General features: G+C 42.6%; 1 protein-coding gene across 2 annotated transcripts; it reads left to right on the top strand.

Annotated features, from left to right (window-relative positions):
- Positions 1-364: 364 nt before the first annotated feature.
- KERA (keratocan) lies at positions 365-9,864 on the top strand. 2 transcript variants are annotated; one of them, XM_006131073.4, is made up of 3 exons: positions 365-669; positions 2,217-3,109; positions 7,403-9,864. In XM_006131073.4, exons 2-3 carry the CDS (start codon positions 2,224-2,226, stop codon positions 7,570-7,572), a joined length of 1,056 nt encoding a protein of 351 aa, XP_006131135.1. In that variant the 5' UTR covers positions 365-669; positions 2,217-2,223; the 3' UTR covers positions 7,573-9,864. The 2 variants fall into 2 exon arrangements, with proteins under 2 accessions (XP_006131135.1, XP_006131136.1); XM_006131074.4 differs by lacking the exon at positions 365-669 and adding an exon at positions 687-876.
- The last annotated feature ends 6,879 nt before the right edge of the window (positions 9,865-16,743 follow it).

The raw sequence follows: 16,743 nt of genomic DNA, 5'->3' as shown, positions 1-16,743 counted from the left end.
TTAAAAACAATGCTCACAGGAGGAGGCACAAAGTCAAGTCTAGCAGACTACACCATCTCTGTAAAAGAGCATGTAAAATATCTTTGTTAGAGAAGAGGACAAATATATTGTATAATTCTTATAGAACTAAAAACATATTTGAAGAAAAAGTTCTTAGGAAATGGTCTTGATATCTGTTTCTCCTAATCAAATATTCCTATCTTTAAAAGGCATTCTTGCACCTGGTTTTCATCAGAATCAAATAAAAGACTTAGTAGGACCAGATGGCACTGGTTTTAATTCTTTTTGCCCTAATTTAGGTGTTATGCAAATGAAGCATGATGTAAGCAAACTTTATATATAGAGTAGCACATCACATAATACTATGAACAAAGATGGATTTTATTTTACTTGTTTTTTTCTGGATCAAACCTGTTCATTTAAAAAAATCTGAGCACAGACTAAGTGAAAGTGTCCTTAGTACTGTTGCTGCTTGATGTTAGAGTCAGAGTTTCCTTTCTTTTTTCCAACTAGGTGCTGAGGTGCCTTAGTTATTTTAGGGGTTAAAAGTTGTAGGCACTGATGCGTATATATTAGGCTGTATTCATAAAACACAGCGTGTAGCCTGAGTCAAACTATTACAGTCTAACAACAGTGACCAATAGAAAGAGAAGAGCCAACAAAGCTGAGGTAAGCTAGATTCTGAATCACTGTCAAGTTAGAAAGAATAGATAAGGTGTATATGATAATGTAACAGGGGATGCTGGTGTGTACTTTAGTTTTTATATGCTAATAATTGTGCGGAGGACAGGATCCAACAAAATGTAGCAGTTAAAGCTTTGCATTGTAAGTGATTTTTAACAGGCTTCTGATATCTCCAGTAACTTGACTAACAAGGTAAATTATTTTCATTACTTTAAAAAATATTTTAAGGGTATAGATATTTACGTAATAGGGTATGGCATTTCAGCGTGTAAATCAATTATGACATTCCCTAGAAATCTTTTGTTTGTCCTCTTTGGAATACTTCCAATATCCAGCAGTTTCTGAGGCTAGCAGATCTGTGGGAATATTGCACTTGCTATGTATAATACATAATAATAATAATAATAAAAAAATAGAAATAAATGATCACATTTTACACACAAATAATAGAACCATTAGGTTTACTCTTGCACCAGTGATATCACAAATATTCTTTCAATCTGAATTTTATTTTTGCCAAAGTAACGTTTTGTATTTCACCCCAGTTTTGTGCTACTGATCTTTTGTCCTTATATTCTAAACATGCTTTCTAATCATTGTCAAAAAGCCAAAAAGACAGCAAAGCTTATGAAGCACTGTTACTATGCTAACCAAACATTATCTGCAGGAACAAATTATTAGTGATGTCTCTTTCATTGTCGAATAGGGGAAAGTATCAAACTCAAAATGGAATTGGATACAAAATAAGAAAATTTGTATGAAACTTGAGGGTAAATCCTCTCACTGAACTTACACTTTATATTATGTATCAGTAGGTGAAGTAGGAAAGGGGAATTAAAGAAGAAAAACTGTAACTTGGGAAAGAGAGAAGGAAAGGGACTGCTATTATTCAAACAGATTTCTTCAGGCTTTTTTGGAACATGGCAAGCAGCTGTTAAAATACTCTTTGATCTTTCTTTTTTGTGTGATGAGAAAATCTGATCCAGATGGTTTTTTTTTTTATATAATTTAGGAGTGAAAGCAGTAAGAACATATGACTATTTTTGAAGAGGATCATAGTAGATCTGAATTAACAATATAATGGCATTTATATCTGTCTTTACTGTGATGCTTTGTGTAACCTCTACTTTACATAAAAAGAGGTTCCACACAGGAAATATTAGGTAATGCTACAAATAACTATTTTCAATTTTAGCAGAATCATTCATTTAATATACAAAGTAGTATTTCTAGATTCTTGGAATGATCATCCAATGTGAAATCTAACTTAAATTAGGAATATATTGCACCTAGGTGAAAATCTGCAATGTTTGGTATCTTTAATATTACTGCCTCATGTTCCCTAGCATACACAGTGATGTCATGAAGGGCAGAATTTTACCCTTTATAAAACCAGTAATATTGTTCAGTAATAAACTTAAAATATCTAGTGTGCTGTTCTAGAGTACAATTCTTATAGTTGTATGAAATCTAAGACTTTGGTCTAGGTTACACTTCACAGAGATAGCTAAATGCTTTTCTTCCTTTGTAAGGCAAACAATGACTGCAAAAGTCTATCCCAGCCTTTTGGTTTTATTCCTGACCAATACTGTGTGGACTCGGAATGTGAGACAAGTCTACGATGCGATGGATCCAGAGGATTGGTCCCTCTTCACCTTTGAGTGTCCAAAAGAATGCTTCTGTCCTCCTAGCTTCCCCAATGCCTTATACTGTGATAACAAGGGGCTTAAAGAAATACCTGCAATCCCAGCAAGAATCTGGTACCTCTATCTGCAAAACAACCTGATAGAAACAATTTCTGAGAAACCCTTTGTGAATGCCACTCATCTGAAATGGATAAATTTAAACAAGAATAAAATCACCAGCAATGGAATTGAAAAAGGTGTGCTCAGCAAACTGAAGCGTCTACTTTACTTGTTCCTCGAAGATAATGAGCTGGAAGAGGTGCCTGCTCCATTGCCTACAAGCTTAGAGCAATTGAGACTGGCTAGAAACAAAATCTCCAGAATCCCTGATGGTGTCTTTAGCAACTTGAAAAACCTCACAATGCTAGATCTGCAGCATAACAAGCTGTTGGATAGTGCTCTCCAGAGTGACACCTTCCAGGGGCTCAACAATCTCATGCAACTCAACATAGCAAAAAACGCCCTCAAGAAAATGCCACTAAGTATTCCAACTAATACAGTACAGCTGTTTCTGGACAACAACTCTATTGAAGTGATCCCAGAGAACTACTTCAGTGCAATCCCCAAAGTGACTTTCCTTAGACTGAACTACAATAAACTATCTGATGATGGCATCCCCCCAAACGTGTTTAATGTTTCATCTATTCTAGACCTACAGCTGTCCCACAACCAACTCACTAAAATTCCACCTTTCAATGCTCACCTTGAGCATCTGCATCTTGATCACAACAGAATCAAAAGTAAGTGTATATTGTCAGTGTGGGATCACACCAAAACTTACAATCCTATTAAATAGCTCTTCACACACACACACACACACCACACACACACACACACACACACACACAAAGAGCACTTCACTGTCTGGTTATGTACAAGAATGCATCTTTGCTTAAATTCAGGATTCTTTGAATTGGTTAATTGCTTTCATTTCCTGAGAGGTTTAAAACATATTTTATATCATCAGTCTTGACAGTATTATAATCAACATGCAAAGAAAGCAAGAAAAAAGACTTCTTAAAAGTTAAAAGATTCAAGAATATTCTATAAAGAACAACCTGCCAAGAATAACGAGTAAGATGATCCACTGGGCCTACATCTAAGACTTAAACTCTTAGATGTTCCAACAAAACATGTGCATGTGCACACATGGGATATTACATATATAAAATCTGTATTTGGCATGCAAATCATATAAATGAATGTATTAAAGTGCACCTGCATACTCACTGTCCTAGTTAGGCAGTTAATAAGCCATTTTGTGCAATCAAATGCAGAAGTTTACATTCAAAAATTAAGATCTTAAAAATAAGTAAATAAATAAAATAGGTGCCTTAAGTCGGGCTGTTAAATCCATATTTAGGCACTTATACAAGCTCTCACTAGAATTAATGAAAGCTACTAGTACTCAGCATTTCTGAAAATCTGTCCACTTATTCACAATATGCAATTAGGAGCTTAGCTTCAGGCACCAATTCTTTAGTTGTTGTGGCCTTGATCACTGTTGTCTATATGAATTACAACATATTAGGAGCTGAGTTTTGAAAATCTGATTATGTCTTCTCCATCTTTGGGGTTCTGAGGGTGTGTCTAGACTACAGGGTTTTGTCGACAAAAGTGGATTTTTGTCGACAAAATTATACCTGCGTCCACACTACCGCTGAGTTCTGTTGACATAACGTCGACAGAACTCAGCAGTTTTGTCGACGCTGGTAAACCTCATTTTACAAGGCATAACGCCTTCTGTCGACAGAGTTTCTGTCGACAGAAGGTGTTATTGCATGTAAACTGTCCTTTGCGTCCACACTAACATGTCGACAAAGCAGCTTGCTTTGTCGACAGAACTCAATGTAGTCTAGACGCTCTTTGTCGACAGAAGCCTGTAGTCTAGATGTACCCTGAGAGAGAAATCCTGAGATCATGACTCAGGCTAGGTCTACACTAAAGAGTTTTTGCTCAAAAATTCGCGGAGCATCCACACCTCAAGCACGTTTTTGAGCAAGTAAAACAAAAGAACAGAGGGTTTTTTCCAGTGTAGGAATACGAGGAATAACTCCTTTTGGTGTATGTGGAGAAGGAACAGTTTTTTTGCACAAAAAGAGGCAATCAAAAAAAGCCTAGGTGCCTGTTGGCCATTGTGTAATTAGCAATCAGAGTTTCCTTTCAAGAGAGCATCCATGCAGTCTGGACACTCTCTTGCACAAAAAGCACATCGCTTTTTGATGCGCTTTTGCAGTGTGGACGTGCTCTTGTGCAAGAAGTTTTTGCGGAAGATCTCTTCTGCAAAAAGCTTCTTGCGCAAGAAGCCTGTAGTGTAGACATAGCCTCAGTTCTTTCTCATGAACAACTACCACTGATTTCACAAAAATTTTGCCCGAGTCAAGATTTTAGGATTTTGATTCCTTTGATCTGTTTTATGGTTTGATATTGTATAAATAATTAACAGCATATTTTGTTCCAAATATAATTTAAATTTATCATCATGTTGCTAGCAACCACTTACTCCCAACATAATTCAGGCATACTTAGGATCAGAGAAACAGTTATGTCATCAAGATTTCCCAACCAAAAAGCCACGAAAAACTAAAATTACCTCACTTAACATCATGCACTTAACTTTTTCCCATCTGCAAACTATTTCTGCTATCAAAACCAAAAGTGATCAATTACTAATACCGCTGCACAAAAGAAACTAAAAAAATAAAGGCCTCTACATGTTGACTCATTCATACTTTGGTCTTACATGCTATCCTCTGAAATTCTCTAACATGGCAAACTAATTAATAAATTAGTCCTTATTACTATAAGATGTTATATTACAATATGAAAATAGCTCACATGTATACTAAAACTAACATCTTGATTTCTTGGAAAGAGGATTTAGCAATCATTGCAGTTAACATTAATCTGATTATTAACAATCTAATTAATTAAATACTATTCCACTATCTGTGCTTACAAAGTCAAATGTATCAACTTTTAAATAGGTGTGTTAATTTTGTCATTTAAATGAATTACAAGAAAAGTGAAATTTAACTAGTGTTCATACCATGTGTCATTATTGAGCAAATTTCACTGTCCATTAGTTTCAAAGGTTTTGTCTACACTTGCCCCCTAGTTCGGACTAGGGAGGCAAATGAAGCATATCAAAGTTGCTAATGCTTGATTAGCATATTTGCGGCCGGTCACCATTTTAAAATGCTGGTCGCCCGATTTAACTTGACACGTGTAGACGCAGTAGTCCAATCCAAAACCCTTCCCTCAAATTAACTGTTACTCCTCATTGCACGAGGAGTTAAGCACCTATATACCTTTGACAATCTCAGCTTTAGGAACATACATCCCAATGATATATAGTGTGACAGGCTTCTAATTTACTTATAAACTATGAAATGCTTGCACTTAACCTTCGATAATATGACATTTGGAAGACAATCAGTTAAATATATCCCAAACCAGTGCTTTTCTTGAAAAAAAAAAAAAAAAAAAAAAACGGTGCCAGTATTCCAGGGGAAAAGTTGTTGAGCTCTGACTGGAGGTGCTGGTACTGCATCTGGAGATGCAGGTACTGCATACCAGGCAGTGCCATCACAAAAAAAGCCCTGTCCAAACCAATGTTATTTTACCATTAAAATGATAAACAGTAACATTAATTATAAAACAAAATCAGTACTAGAAAAAAATATATATAAGACAAATGGGTGAACATTTTATTGCTGCTGCTCAAGATATAAGTGATAAGAACATATTCTACTACTCCACTAGAAACTTCTTCTGCCATCTAACATCTCTGAAGAATTTTAGGATCAAAGGTCAAAAGAGAGAAGAATGTAATTTTGTCTGGCAGAAGTGACAGGAATCAACATCAGGTTGCAAATCAGTTTTTCCACTTACAGAAGTGATTAGTTTAAAGAGGGGCTGAAAGAAAAATAATCTAAACTTGGATCTAGGTAATCCATGAAATGGTTGCAAAGTAAGTTAACCTTTTCATGTACAGAAGCATTCCTCTTCTTTACTCCAGAGATGGCAATTGAATATCCTCACATGCTTGCCAGTACTGTAATGTGTTAGGTAATTTGTAGATGCTCAGACACCAAAATAATGTTTTAGGAATGTGCTTACTTGTTATCTATTTACTTTACTGTTATACCCAAACACCCTAGACATGCTTTGAGCCCCATTTTGCTAAGGACTGTATAAAGACAGGATGACATGGGGTGAAATCTTGGCCTTATTGAATCAATACAGAGAGTTCTCTGTATGTGTGTGTGTGCGTGTGCGTGTGCGTGTGCATAAATGTAAAACAAACTCAGCATTAACAGACTTTCTGAAAGGACTTGGGATTGCATTGAGAAGTCTGTGCTGGAGTGATGGGGAAGGGAGAAAGTCAGGCCAGGAACAGAGGTTGTTCATGTGAGGGAAAATCTTTCAAAAAGATCCCTTGCAGGAGGCATAAGGGATCTGTAGAAAAAGGCTTTCTTTCTCGACAGTTCGCCCTCGACAAATGCCCCTCACAACATGCCGAGTTGGCAAAAATGGCAGCCACTTTTATGAAAATTAAGCTCAGGATATTTAAATCCCCGCTTCATTTGCAATGTCGACCTGCCTAATCTGCATCCCTCTGCCAACATAGGAATGCAGTCTAGACATGCCCTCAAAGTGCAATTGTTAGCGGTGTTCAGCATTGGCCTAATTCTGCCCCCAGTGAAGTCCAATACAAGCAGAGTTAGGTCAACACTGAGTATTTTTTAAAATGGCACTTCAGTGCCCTCTTCCAGCTGTTCAGAATTTACTGATACATTCTGGCACCTCTCTAGAGGATAAACATATAGTATTAATGACAAATCATTAACAGAATGAATTTGATTATTCTATTTTAGCACACATTCTTTTTTAACTAAAATTATGACTAATTCAATATTTTACAATTTTGAAAAGAACAGGTAAACACTGTATAAATATTGTTAAAATGAACTTTAAAAAGTTAATCTTTTCCCCACAAATTAAATTATGTTGTTGATTTATATTGATAGGTGTCAATGGCACTCTAATATGTCCGACCTCTATTGCTATAGAAGATCACAGTTCCTCTGGTAATATGCCACGTCTCCGCTATCTCCGTCTGGATGGAAATGAAATTCAGCCTCCTATCCCACTGGACATCATGATATGTTTCCGGCTTCTTCAAGCTGTAGTTATTTAAAGATAGCTCATTATTGCGTTTTCATTTTCAGAGGTTTTTAAGAAGCAAGTTTTGCTGGCATGAAACTTGTTCTAATTATAAGTCAGACAGTATTTTTTCCTTTTTACTTTAAATACCCACTTGCTAGTATCATTTTATATTTGAAAAGATTGTTCTGGTTTGAGAAAAAAGGATCCCAGATCTGTACACAAAGTGTTTTTAAAATTCCTAATGAGACAATGCCGCAAATTATGTACTTTTAAAATGTTCCTACAATCCCAGTGTAAGTTCATCTACTTTTCACCTATCTTTTTAAGTTCTACATAAGTGGTAACTCCAGTAAGAGCATTTTTAGGTCAAATTATAGTTTCCTTACATTCTAGTTTAATGCACAGATTTATGAGTTCAGGTACACTTGGATTGATATGTATTATAAAAATTCATGTACTATCCTGCTATTAGCTAGCATGCCTTCCACAAGTGGTTTTCAAAAAAAATTTTCTCATGACCGATCCAGTTGAAGAAAACTGTTGATGCCCATGGACCCAACATAATTTGAATAGAGTGTGGGCCCTACGGTGGAGTTAAAGAGAGCTTTGGCACATAGGAGGGGACTCCAGCTTTTTTGGGGGGTGGGAGGGCGGCAGGGCTGGAGCAGAAGGGGCTTTCCGCCAGCGGTTCCTGGTCAGCAGTGCAGCAGGGATGCTAAGGCAGGCTTCCTGCCTATCCTGGCTCTCCAAACCATGCTACACCCAGAAGTAGCCTGTAGCAATTTCCCAGTCAATGGGAGCATGGAGCTGATGTTCAGGGCAGGGGTAGTGCATGGAGCTCTGTATGCTCTCTTTCTTCCCCTCCCCCCACCCCCCCGCCCACCCCCATGAGTTGGGCCTTCTGCTGGCCGCTTCTAGGGCTCAGCGCAGTCTGCTGTGCCAGGACAGGTAGGCAGCCTTCCTTAGAACCCCAACTGGTCACCTGATCCCCCTGCAGCAATGAGACCCAGTGCCTCACATTCCACAACCCAGTACTCAGTCCAAACCCATAGTTGGAAAACCTCTGCCTTATATTCTCTTTTCTGAAAATAGGCACTGCTGCAAGTGACAGTGAACAGCCTTTCATTGTATCAATAAATTACACCCTTTTCTTTTCTTTTCTTTTCTTTTCTTTTCTTTTCTACTAATTGAAGTCTTCTGATGATACTTCCCTAGTTGCACGGGACTGATATTTATTAGATTCTGTGTACCATAGTGCTTCTAGGGCCACCACATATATTAGCTTATGCCTATATAGAACTGGCATACTGACACATGAGATGTGAAAGGCAATGTTCTGAACTCAAAATTGCGGATAAGGAATTCCAGGTTGAAATCTTGTCCATATTGAAGAGCCTTTTGCTATTGACTTCAGTAGGGGTAGGTTTCCATCCCCAATATTCTAATCATGTTTCCATCTGTGGCCTTGAGTAAGGCTGTGTCTAGACTGGCATGATTTTCTGCAAATGCTTTTAACAGAAAAGTTTTTCTGTTAAAAGCATTTGCGGAAAAGAGCGTCTAGATTGGCACGGATGCTTTTGCGCAAAAGCACTTTTTGCAGAAAAGCGTCCGTGCCAATCTAGATGCGGTTTTGCGCAAGAAAGCCCCGATCGCCATTTTTTTGCCATCGGGGCTTTTTTGCGCAAAACAGTTTTTACCTGTCTACACTGGCCCTCTTGCGCAAAAGCATTTGCGCAAGAGGGCTTATCCCTGAGTGGGAGCATCATAATATTTGCGCAAGAACACTGACAATCTTACATTAGATCGTCAGTGTTCTTACGCAAATTCAAGTGGCCAGTGTAGACAGCTGGCAAGTTTTTCCGCAAAAGCATTTGCTTTTGCGGAAAAACTTGCCAGTCTAGATGAAGCCATTGTGTTTCAGTTTCCACATAGGTAAAAGGAGGGTAATATTGCTTACCTTCTTCACAAGAATGTTGTGGGGAAATAGTTAAGGTTTAAAAAAAGATAAAAAATGATAAAACCCAAAATATATTCTGCAGATACATGACCAAGAATGTGTCAAAATATCCAAATGTTTTTGCTGGCTTAATGTCATTTTTTAGAGATAATTGTAATCAGCACAGTGTAATATTCAGTAATCTCCTAACCCATGTAAAAAAAAAGTAATTTAACGTGACATAAAAATTAATTAATAGTGACAATACCATTGAAATATCTACCTATAAAGTCTTTCTTTCCTTTTTTAAAGTAAGTTATGTCAACAGCGGGGGGTTCAATACACAACCTGAATATTAGAGAAAATATTAAAGAAAATATGAAGATTTTACTGATTTCTTGTATTTAGTATAAATGATTACCCACTAATCACAATGTTTTAGTCTTCTTTTATCTGTAAAAAGAAGCAAACAGTTGATGCTTGATAGGCTTGGAGCTGACATTTTAAGACTGATTTCAATAACAAGCCTCTGAGAATTGTGCTTGACATAAAGAAATTCTATTTAACCCATTCAAAATGAAATATTTTCTTAAGCATTTTAGAAGGGCTGAGAATGTGAAACTCTAAGTTTCAGGTTCTCATTATTTCCAAAAATCAGGCCTGTAGAGTTTTTATTCTCCTCTAATGTGCTGGTGATAACAGATGGTATGTTCATGATTTCTCCAGTTGCAATTTTGCATAGAATTTATCTTTTCAACCAGACATTGGAATGGAAATTTTGGTCAATGTCTGAATTCACCAAAGTTTGCCAAATGAATACCACATATAGCAGAACTCAATTTTTAACTTAAAATTTCACCATAATGCAATTAGTTATTTCATAATCCCTACTGCAATAGATGTTGCTTTCATGGTTAGTTCCATGTGCTGGTTGGATACTATCCTGCCTTTATACCTAAGTATTTTTCTAGGTTTAGGGAGAAAAAGAAACTCAGTGGATTGAAAAATGTAGCTGTATAGTACATATGCATGTCTAATTAAGTTTTTTACTAATGGTAGTGTAATTTTTTTTATAAAAGCAATTGTGACATTACTACTAATTAGATTAAGATATAACGACATGGCTTTATTTGGAAAATAATTTCTATATGCTTTAGAAGTCTGATGGGGGTATGTCTACACTACAGCGTTATTTCAAAATATCTAATTTTGAAATATCTTATTTTGAAATAACGCATCTCCACACAAAATGTAATTCGAAATAGTGTTTTGCTATTTTGAAATAGTGCGTCCACACTGATTGGACGCTGAATTGCATTTAAGGCCGGCCAGAACTGGCTCCAGCAGGGCATCAGGTCAGGAGTTACCTTGTGTGGATGCTGCCTGAGGCTATCTGAGGCTTGTGCTTAAAGGGACCCCCGTGGACAGCCGGTTCTCAGGTTTCCCTGCTTGCTTGTTTGCCTACCTCACTGAGGGGCAGAAAAGCATTTTTTTCTCTGTGTGCTCTCGTTGCCCTCACTTGGGACACCACAGCACTCTGCAGCATGGAGCTGGAACTTCCCCATGGCACGCTCGTGCTTCTTGTGGACATGTTGCTGCAAGCCTGGCTGCACTTTCTGCAGGCTGCCTCACAGCATCTGCTGCAGTCCAACCCCCAGGCCATCATCCGGACCCTCCTGGGGTATGTGGAGGAGCAGCTGCAGCTCTTGGAAGCCAGCGTGCCCCACCATAACAGTGGACCCAGAACTTCAGGATGAAGAAGGACACCTTCCTGGAGCTCTGTGAGTGGCTCGCCCCTGCTCTGCAGCAACAGGACACGCACATGAGGCCTGCCATTTTCCTCCAGAAGCATGTGGCCATAGCCCTATGGAAGCTTTCCTCACCGGATAGCTACCGATCCATGGCGAACCAGTTCAGCATGGGGAGAGCTACCATCAGAGTGGTGCTCATGCAGGTATTGCAATCTCTGGCCACTGTGCCAGGAGAGGGGGGTGCAAGGAGGAGATGGGATGCCCTAGGGAAAAGGAGGGGAGAGGATGAAAGTCCCCTCCTGGGGGGGGCGGGGTGTTCTGTCCTGCCCACACTAAGGACTGCCTGTGGTGGACAAGATTGCAGGGGGGGTTGCTCCTGGAGAGTGGGGGCATGGGGCAGTAGCAGGGAGGGAGCACTCTCAGCCACCCTGACACCCCAGTGACTCTCGCTTTTGTTTGTCCCTGTGCAGGTGGTCAAGGCCATCAGCAGAGTGCTGCTCCACAGAGTCATCCGCCTTGACAATGTGGATGTGGTCATCGAGGGGTTTGGCGCCCTGGGCTTCTCCAACTACATGGGGGCAATTGACGGGATCCACATCCCCATCCATGCCCCGGAACACCAGGCCTCCCTCTACATCAGCCAGAAGGGATACTTCTCGGTCATGCTGCAGGCTGTGTCTGATCATTGGGACCACTTCATAGACATCAGTGTGGGCTGGTCCGGCAGAACACGACACGCGGGTTTACCGTAACTCCTCCGTGTGTCAGAGGCTGCACACTGGGACTTTCTTCCCCAATTGCCACATCAGGGTCAGGGACGTGGACATGCCTTTATGCCTGGTGGGGGATGCGGCCTATCCCCTACAACCCTGGCTAATGAAGCCATACATGGGACACCTCAACCCCTTCCAATAGGCATTTAATGCCAGGCTCATCAGAGCCTGCATTGTGGTCAAGGGTGCCTTCGGCCATCTGAAGGCCCATTTTAGATGCCTCCTCACCCGCCTGGACCTCTCCGAGTGGAATATTCCGCATGTGGTGGCAGCGTGCTGTGTGCTGCACAATTTGTGTGAGCGGAAGGGGGAAACTTTTCTGTCAGGCTGGATGGCAGAGGCTGACCACTTGGCTGGTCTGTACATGCAGCCCTGCATGGCGTCCAGCTGGGAGGCCTATTGGGGGGCTGTCCATATCTGGGAGGCCCTGTGGGAGAGCTTCCACCCGGAGAAGGACTAACAGTCTGCCTGGTGTGCCCCACTGGGGGCTTGTGCCTCATTCCATGCTCACATCCTTCCACTTACCCCTCCCTAACCCCCCCTTCCTGATGTACAATAAAGACACATGTTCAAGAAAACAAACTCTCTTTATTGAACAAAACTGGAGTGGGGTGGGGAATGAAACTCAGGTGAGACCGGGGAAAGAAGGCGAGAGGGTGGAACAGGGTAGGGGTAAACCTCAGAGGAGGAAGCTGGAAGGGGGAAGCAAGAGGAGGAAGGGGAAGGAGAAGCTCAGAGCTCAGGGTCTTGCCGGCCCACTTGTCTCCCAGCACTGTGGGTGCGGGGGCCTTGGCATCCCCGGGGGGGGGGGGGAGGGTGTGAAGAGTGGGGAAGAAGAAGTGGGAGGGGGAGCTGGGGAGGCATCAGGGGCTGGAGCGGCAGCAGGCAGCAATCTCTGCCCCAGGGTCTGCAGGTGGTCGCAGATGGCACAGCCCTGAGCAAGCAGCTCCCACCAGCTCTCCCGCAGGAGCTGCAGGCTTTCATGCACCCAGTGATCAAGGGTGCAGTGCAGGCCTTGCAGTATCCCCAGGTGCTGCCGCTGGCAGTCCTCTTGGGTATGGGTCAGCCTGCAGAGTGCCCGGGTGCGGGAGGATGTCCGAGGCAGGGTGGTGCACCCTGCACTTGCAGCTGGTGCAGCTGTGGACAAACAAGAGAAGTGATCAGTTATCCCTGGGGTCACAGTGGGTGAAACCCAGCCCACCACTGCAAGGTGAGGACAACAGGTCTCCGCACCATCAGAGCCGATTTGCTAGCACAAAGGCCATGTTTGGGATATCCTGGTATCCCCAGGAGTGGGAGCTGGCCCGGGAGCACACCCATACACCTCATATAGCACAAGGGCGAGTCTGTGTGGGAGGGGGGAAGGGAGATGTCCCCTCCCTCTGTGTAGAGGGGGCTTGTGGAGGAAGGGCGTCCTGCTGTGTCCCACCCCGGGGCCCAAAAGCAAAAGCAGCTGATTTTGCGGAAAAACTTGCCAGTCTAGATGTAGTCTTGCTGTTTAGATGCACTATTTCAAAATAAGCAATATCTGAGTGTTTCCTCCAAAATAACTTATTTTGAAATAAGCGTGCAGTGTAGATATGCCCTCAGAGTACACATCCATCAGTCTACATTTGTGGAAAAGATCACTTGCTAATGTGTGCTTCAGGGAAGACAGAGTGACAACATTATCATATGTCTGGCCTGGAATTGCCCCTGAGGTATTTGTTTGCTCATCCAGCCTGCTGTCCCTGCCATCAGTTCAACAGGCTCTCCTATTCTTCCCAGGTAGAGTTGACATCTATTTTACGAGATTATCTCTGTTCTTCTCAAACTGCTCTGACTGGAATATTACGAGGCTAAGGTTTTGTCACAGAGATCATGGTAGTCATGGAATCCATGACTTTCAGAGACCTTTATAGCATTTTTACTTCAGACGTGGGGCAGCACACTTGGAGCTTTCCATCAGCAGCTTCCTTCTGCAAATCCCAGCCATGGATATTGGGGGCGATCCCGCAGCTCCCAGTCCCGCTGGGTGTGGGAGGCATTCTGGAGCTCCCATCTGCCATGAGCAGACCCCACAGCTCCAAGCTGGTGCCATGGACAGAGGGGACCTAAGCTCTCAGCCTCTGTGATGGAGGGAAACCTGGAGCCCCTGAAGCAGTGGGTACTGGACCCTCCTCTTTTCCCATTTTGTCATAGTTAATTTTAACAAAAGTCCAGGATAGGTTACAGGCATCCAAGAATTTAGAGTTATTGCTGGCAACATGTCTGTCACCTGCATTAAAAAATAACCATGACAAAATCTTAGTCTTAAATATTACATATTGTCACAAAAATACATAGGTGCAGGAGCTAGAAGTGCTACTGCACCCCTTGGATTGAAATGGTTTCCATCATATGGTTCAATAGCTCTTAGCACCCCTATTATGCATATTGTTCTAGTGAAACTGGAAATATGATTTATGAAGAGTCTGAGAACTTGGGGACAAAGTGGTTCTCAGCAGCTTTCTGAAGGAAAACTGTGTGCACATCTCCAAGGTGACCAGCAGCAAACATTAATTACTAATTTCAATTCCTAACCAGCCGTGCTTTGCAAGAAGTGTGCATCGGGTACTATCTAAATCATCTCACTACAATCACCGATTTCACTAGCTGCACGTCCAAAGGGGAGACAGTAGTTGGTCAGTCTGATAGCCAGCTGGCTCAGTGGTCAAACAGTGGCTTCGCAGTTCTTTTCAGTCTGCCTGTTCTGGGGGGTGGCTCTGCCAGATTACATACAGTAGGTCTCAATCTCGCCTGTTGCTCTCTTCCTTCCCTGGGGTTCAGTTATGACAGTCAATAGGGGAAGGAGGATGACCACTGCCCTCCTACTGCAATGGGATCCACCCAGAGCCTGAAAGGTCTTTTGCAATGTCTGGACTACCTGTTGGTCCACCTCAAGTTGCATTCGCCCCAGATCACTTTTTACTAGTCTACCAGCTCATTTGTATATTACTAACATGTCACAGTGTTAGTAGTAGCTGCTTTGGCTGCTGGGACACAATATCCCATTATTTAGGGCCTGCATGGCTCCTAACTGGAGGCAAATATAGATCATGGCTCCCAAAGCGGCTATTCCAAGGCTGCAGTCTATCAAAAACTCCAGACCCCAGCCTCACTTCCTGGTGCAGTCTGTAATGCCTTTCCCCTTTTCACTGCGTGTTTCCTTTTTAAACCCTCCCTCCACTGACCCGGACTATGCCCTGCAGATGCTGAGAGGTGCTGCTTCCAGTACTGCTCCAGGCCTTTCTCTGCTAGAGCGTGGAGTCTGTCAACTGCACCACCCAGCCACAGCGCAGGAGCTGGCATGCTGGACACACGCAGCAAATCATGGGATGTAGAGCTGGGAAATGCCCTTGTCTGTGCCCTTCTCGCAGGTTTGATTGTGCCCTACAATATATTTCCTAGTGCAAACTACATCAGTGGTAGAGGTGTCACTGTGACGGGGTATCAGAACCCCGCACGACCCGGCGGCGGGTCCCAAGTGAGGGTGGCAGGCGGGTGATCCCTCCAGCCCCCACGCTGGGAGAAAAGCCGGCAGTGGAGATGGAGCCAGGGAGCGGTGTCCCGTCCGCCGGTCGCGCATGCAGCGCCGGGGGGAAAAAGACGCCGGCGCATGCGCAGGAGCGCGTGGCCCCGTGAGTGACTGCGGGGTCAGGAGAGACCAGAAGAGGCAAGACGCCGGCACATGCGCAGAACGGGGCAGGGACATTCAAAAGGAAGAAGGCGGCGGCAGCGGGGGGAGGGAAGACAGGACGAGCGGGGGGAGGAAGTAGCTCAGGGCGGGTGGCTGGAGCCGCGTGTTACGGCGGTTAGGCCAGTCAGCCAGGTGGGGGGTGGACAGGAAGGACCCCCCCCCTTAGAGCCCTGGGCTGGGGCCTGGAGAGAGGGTGGGCCCAGGCCCCCCTCACAGGGCAACAAGCTAAAGCGGAGTCGGGACAGCCCTGAGGAAGGAATCACTGTCGGGCAATCCGTGCAAAAGAGGAAAGGGGGCGGGTTACTCGCACCTCTTCACAGCCACGCAATGGCGATTATAAGGCCATCCCACAGTCTAGCTATTCCACAGTCTGTTATTTAATTGTTAGGAAATTTGCCCTTAAGTTAACTGTTGAAAAATTCCCTTCCTTTGGAAAGTGGTGTAAGAAAGGCACATTTCTTTATGGGCTGTTTACTCTGCGGAGTGGGGAACCGAATTATCCCACTACTGCCAATGTTACCATGAGGGAATGCTTTGTTATTAGTCATGAAATCAGCTATTCTTCATGCATTTTATCAGTCGGATGCTTTTTTATGAACCTATCAATTATTTTTTTATTGTCTCAGTGTTTGTTAATAGAGGAAAGAGTCTTCAAAAGAAAGATATCAGACAAGATCACAAAGAAAAAACAGTTTCTTGCCATTTTAACCAAAAAGGACACTCTCTCAATGACTTAACCACCTTCATTCTGCTACAAAGACCTGTTACATCTGCACTTGAAAGGGAATCCTCTGAACTGTCATTCATGTTAAAATTCGACACTCTCCGAGAAGGAATGAACAAACACTCAAACTATCTTACCCATTACCAAGATAGCTTCCCTAATTATCACCTCTAATACCATTAGCTCACAGACATCCCACTCTCCCCACCTCTAATATCAATTCACAGACACTTACCTTCCTTCCTTACCCCCCCGCATCCCCCTCCTGTTCTGAAATGTGATTTGTCCTTTTCATATGTG

This window comes from Pelodiscus sinensis, chromosome 1 (assembly GCF_049634645.1).
Source record: "Pelodiscus sinensis isolate JC-2024 chromosome 1, ASM4963464v1, whole genome shotgun sequence".
In the NCBI taxonomy this organism is placed as follows: Eukaryota; Metazoa; Chordata; order Testudines; family Trionychidae; genus Pelodiscus; species Pelodiscus sinensis.
The sequence above is the reverse complement of the archived record's forward strand: the minus strand, read 5'-3'. Positions and strand labels throughout refer to the sequence as shown.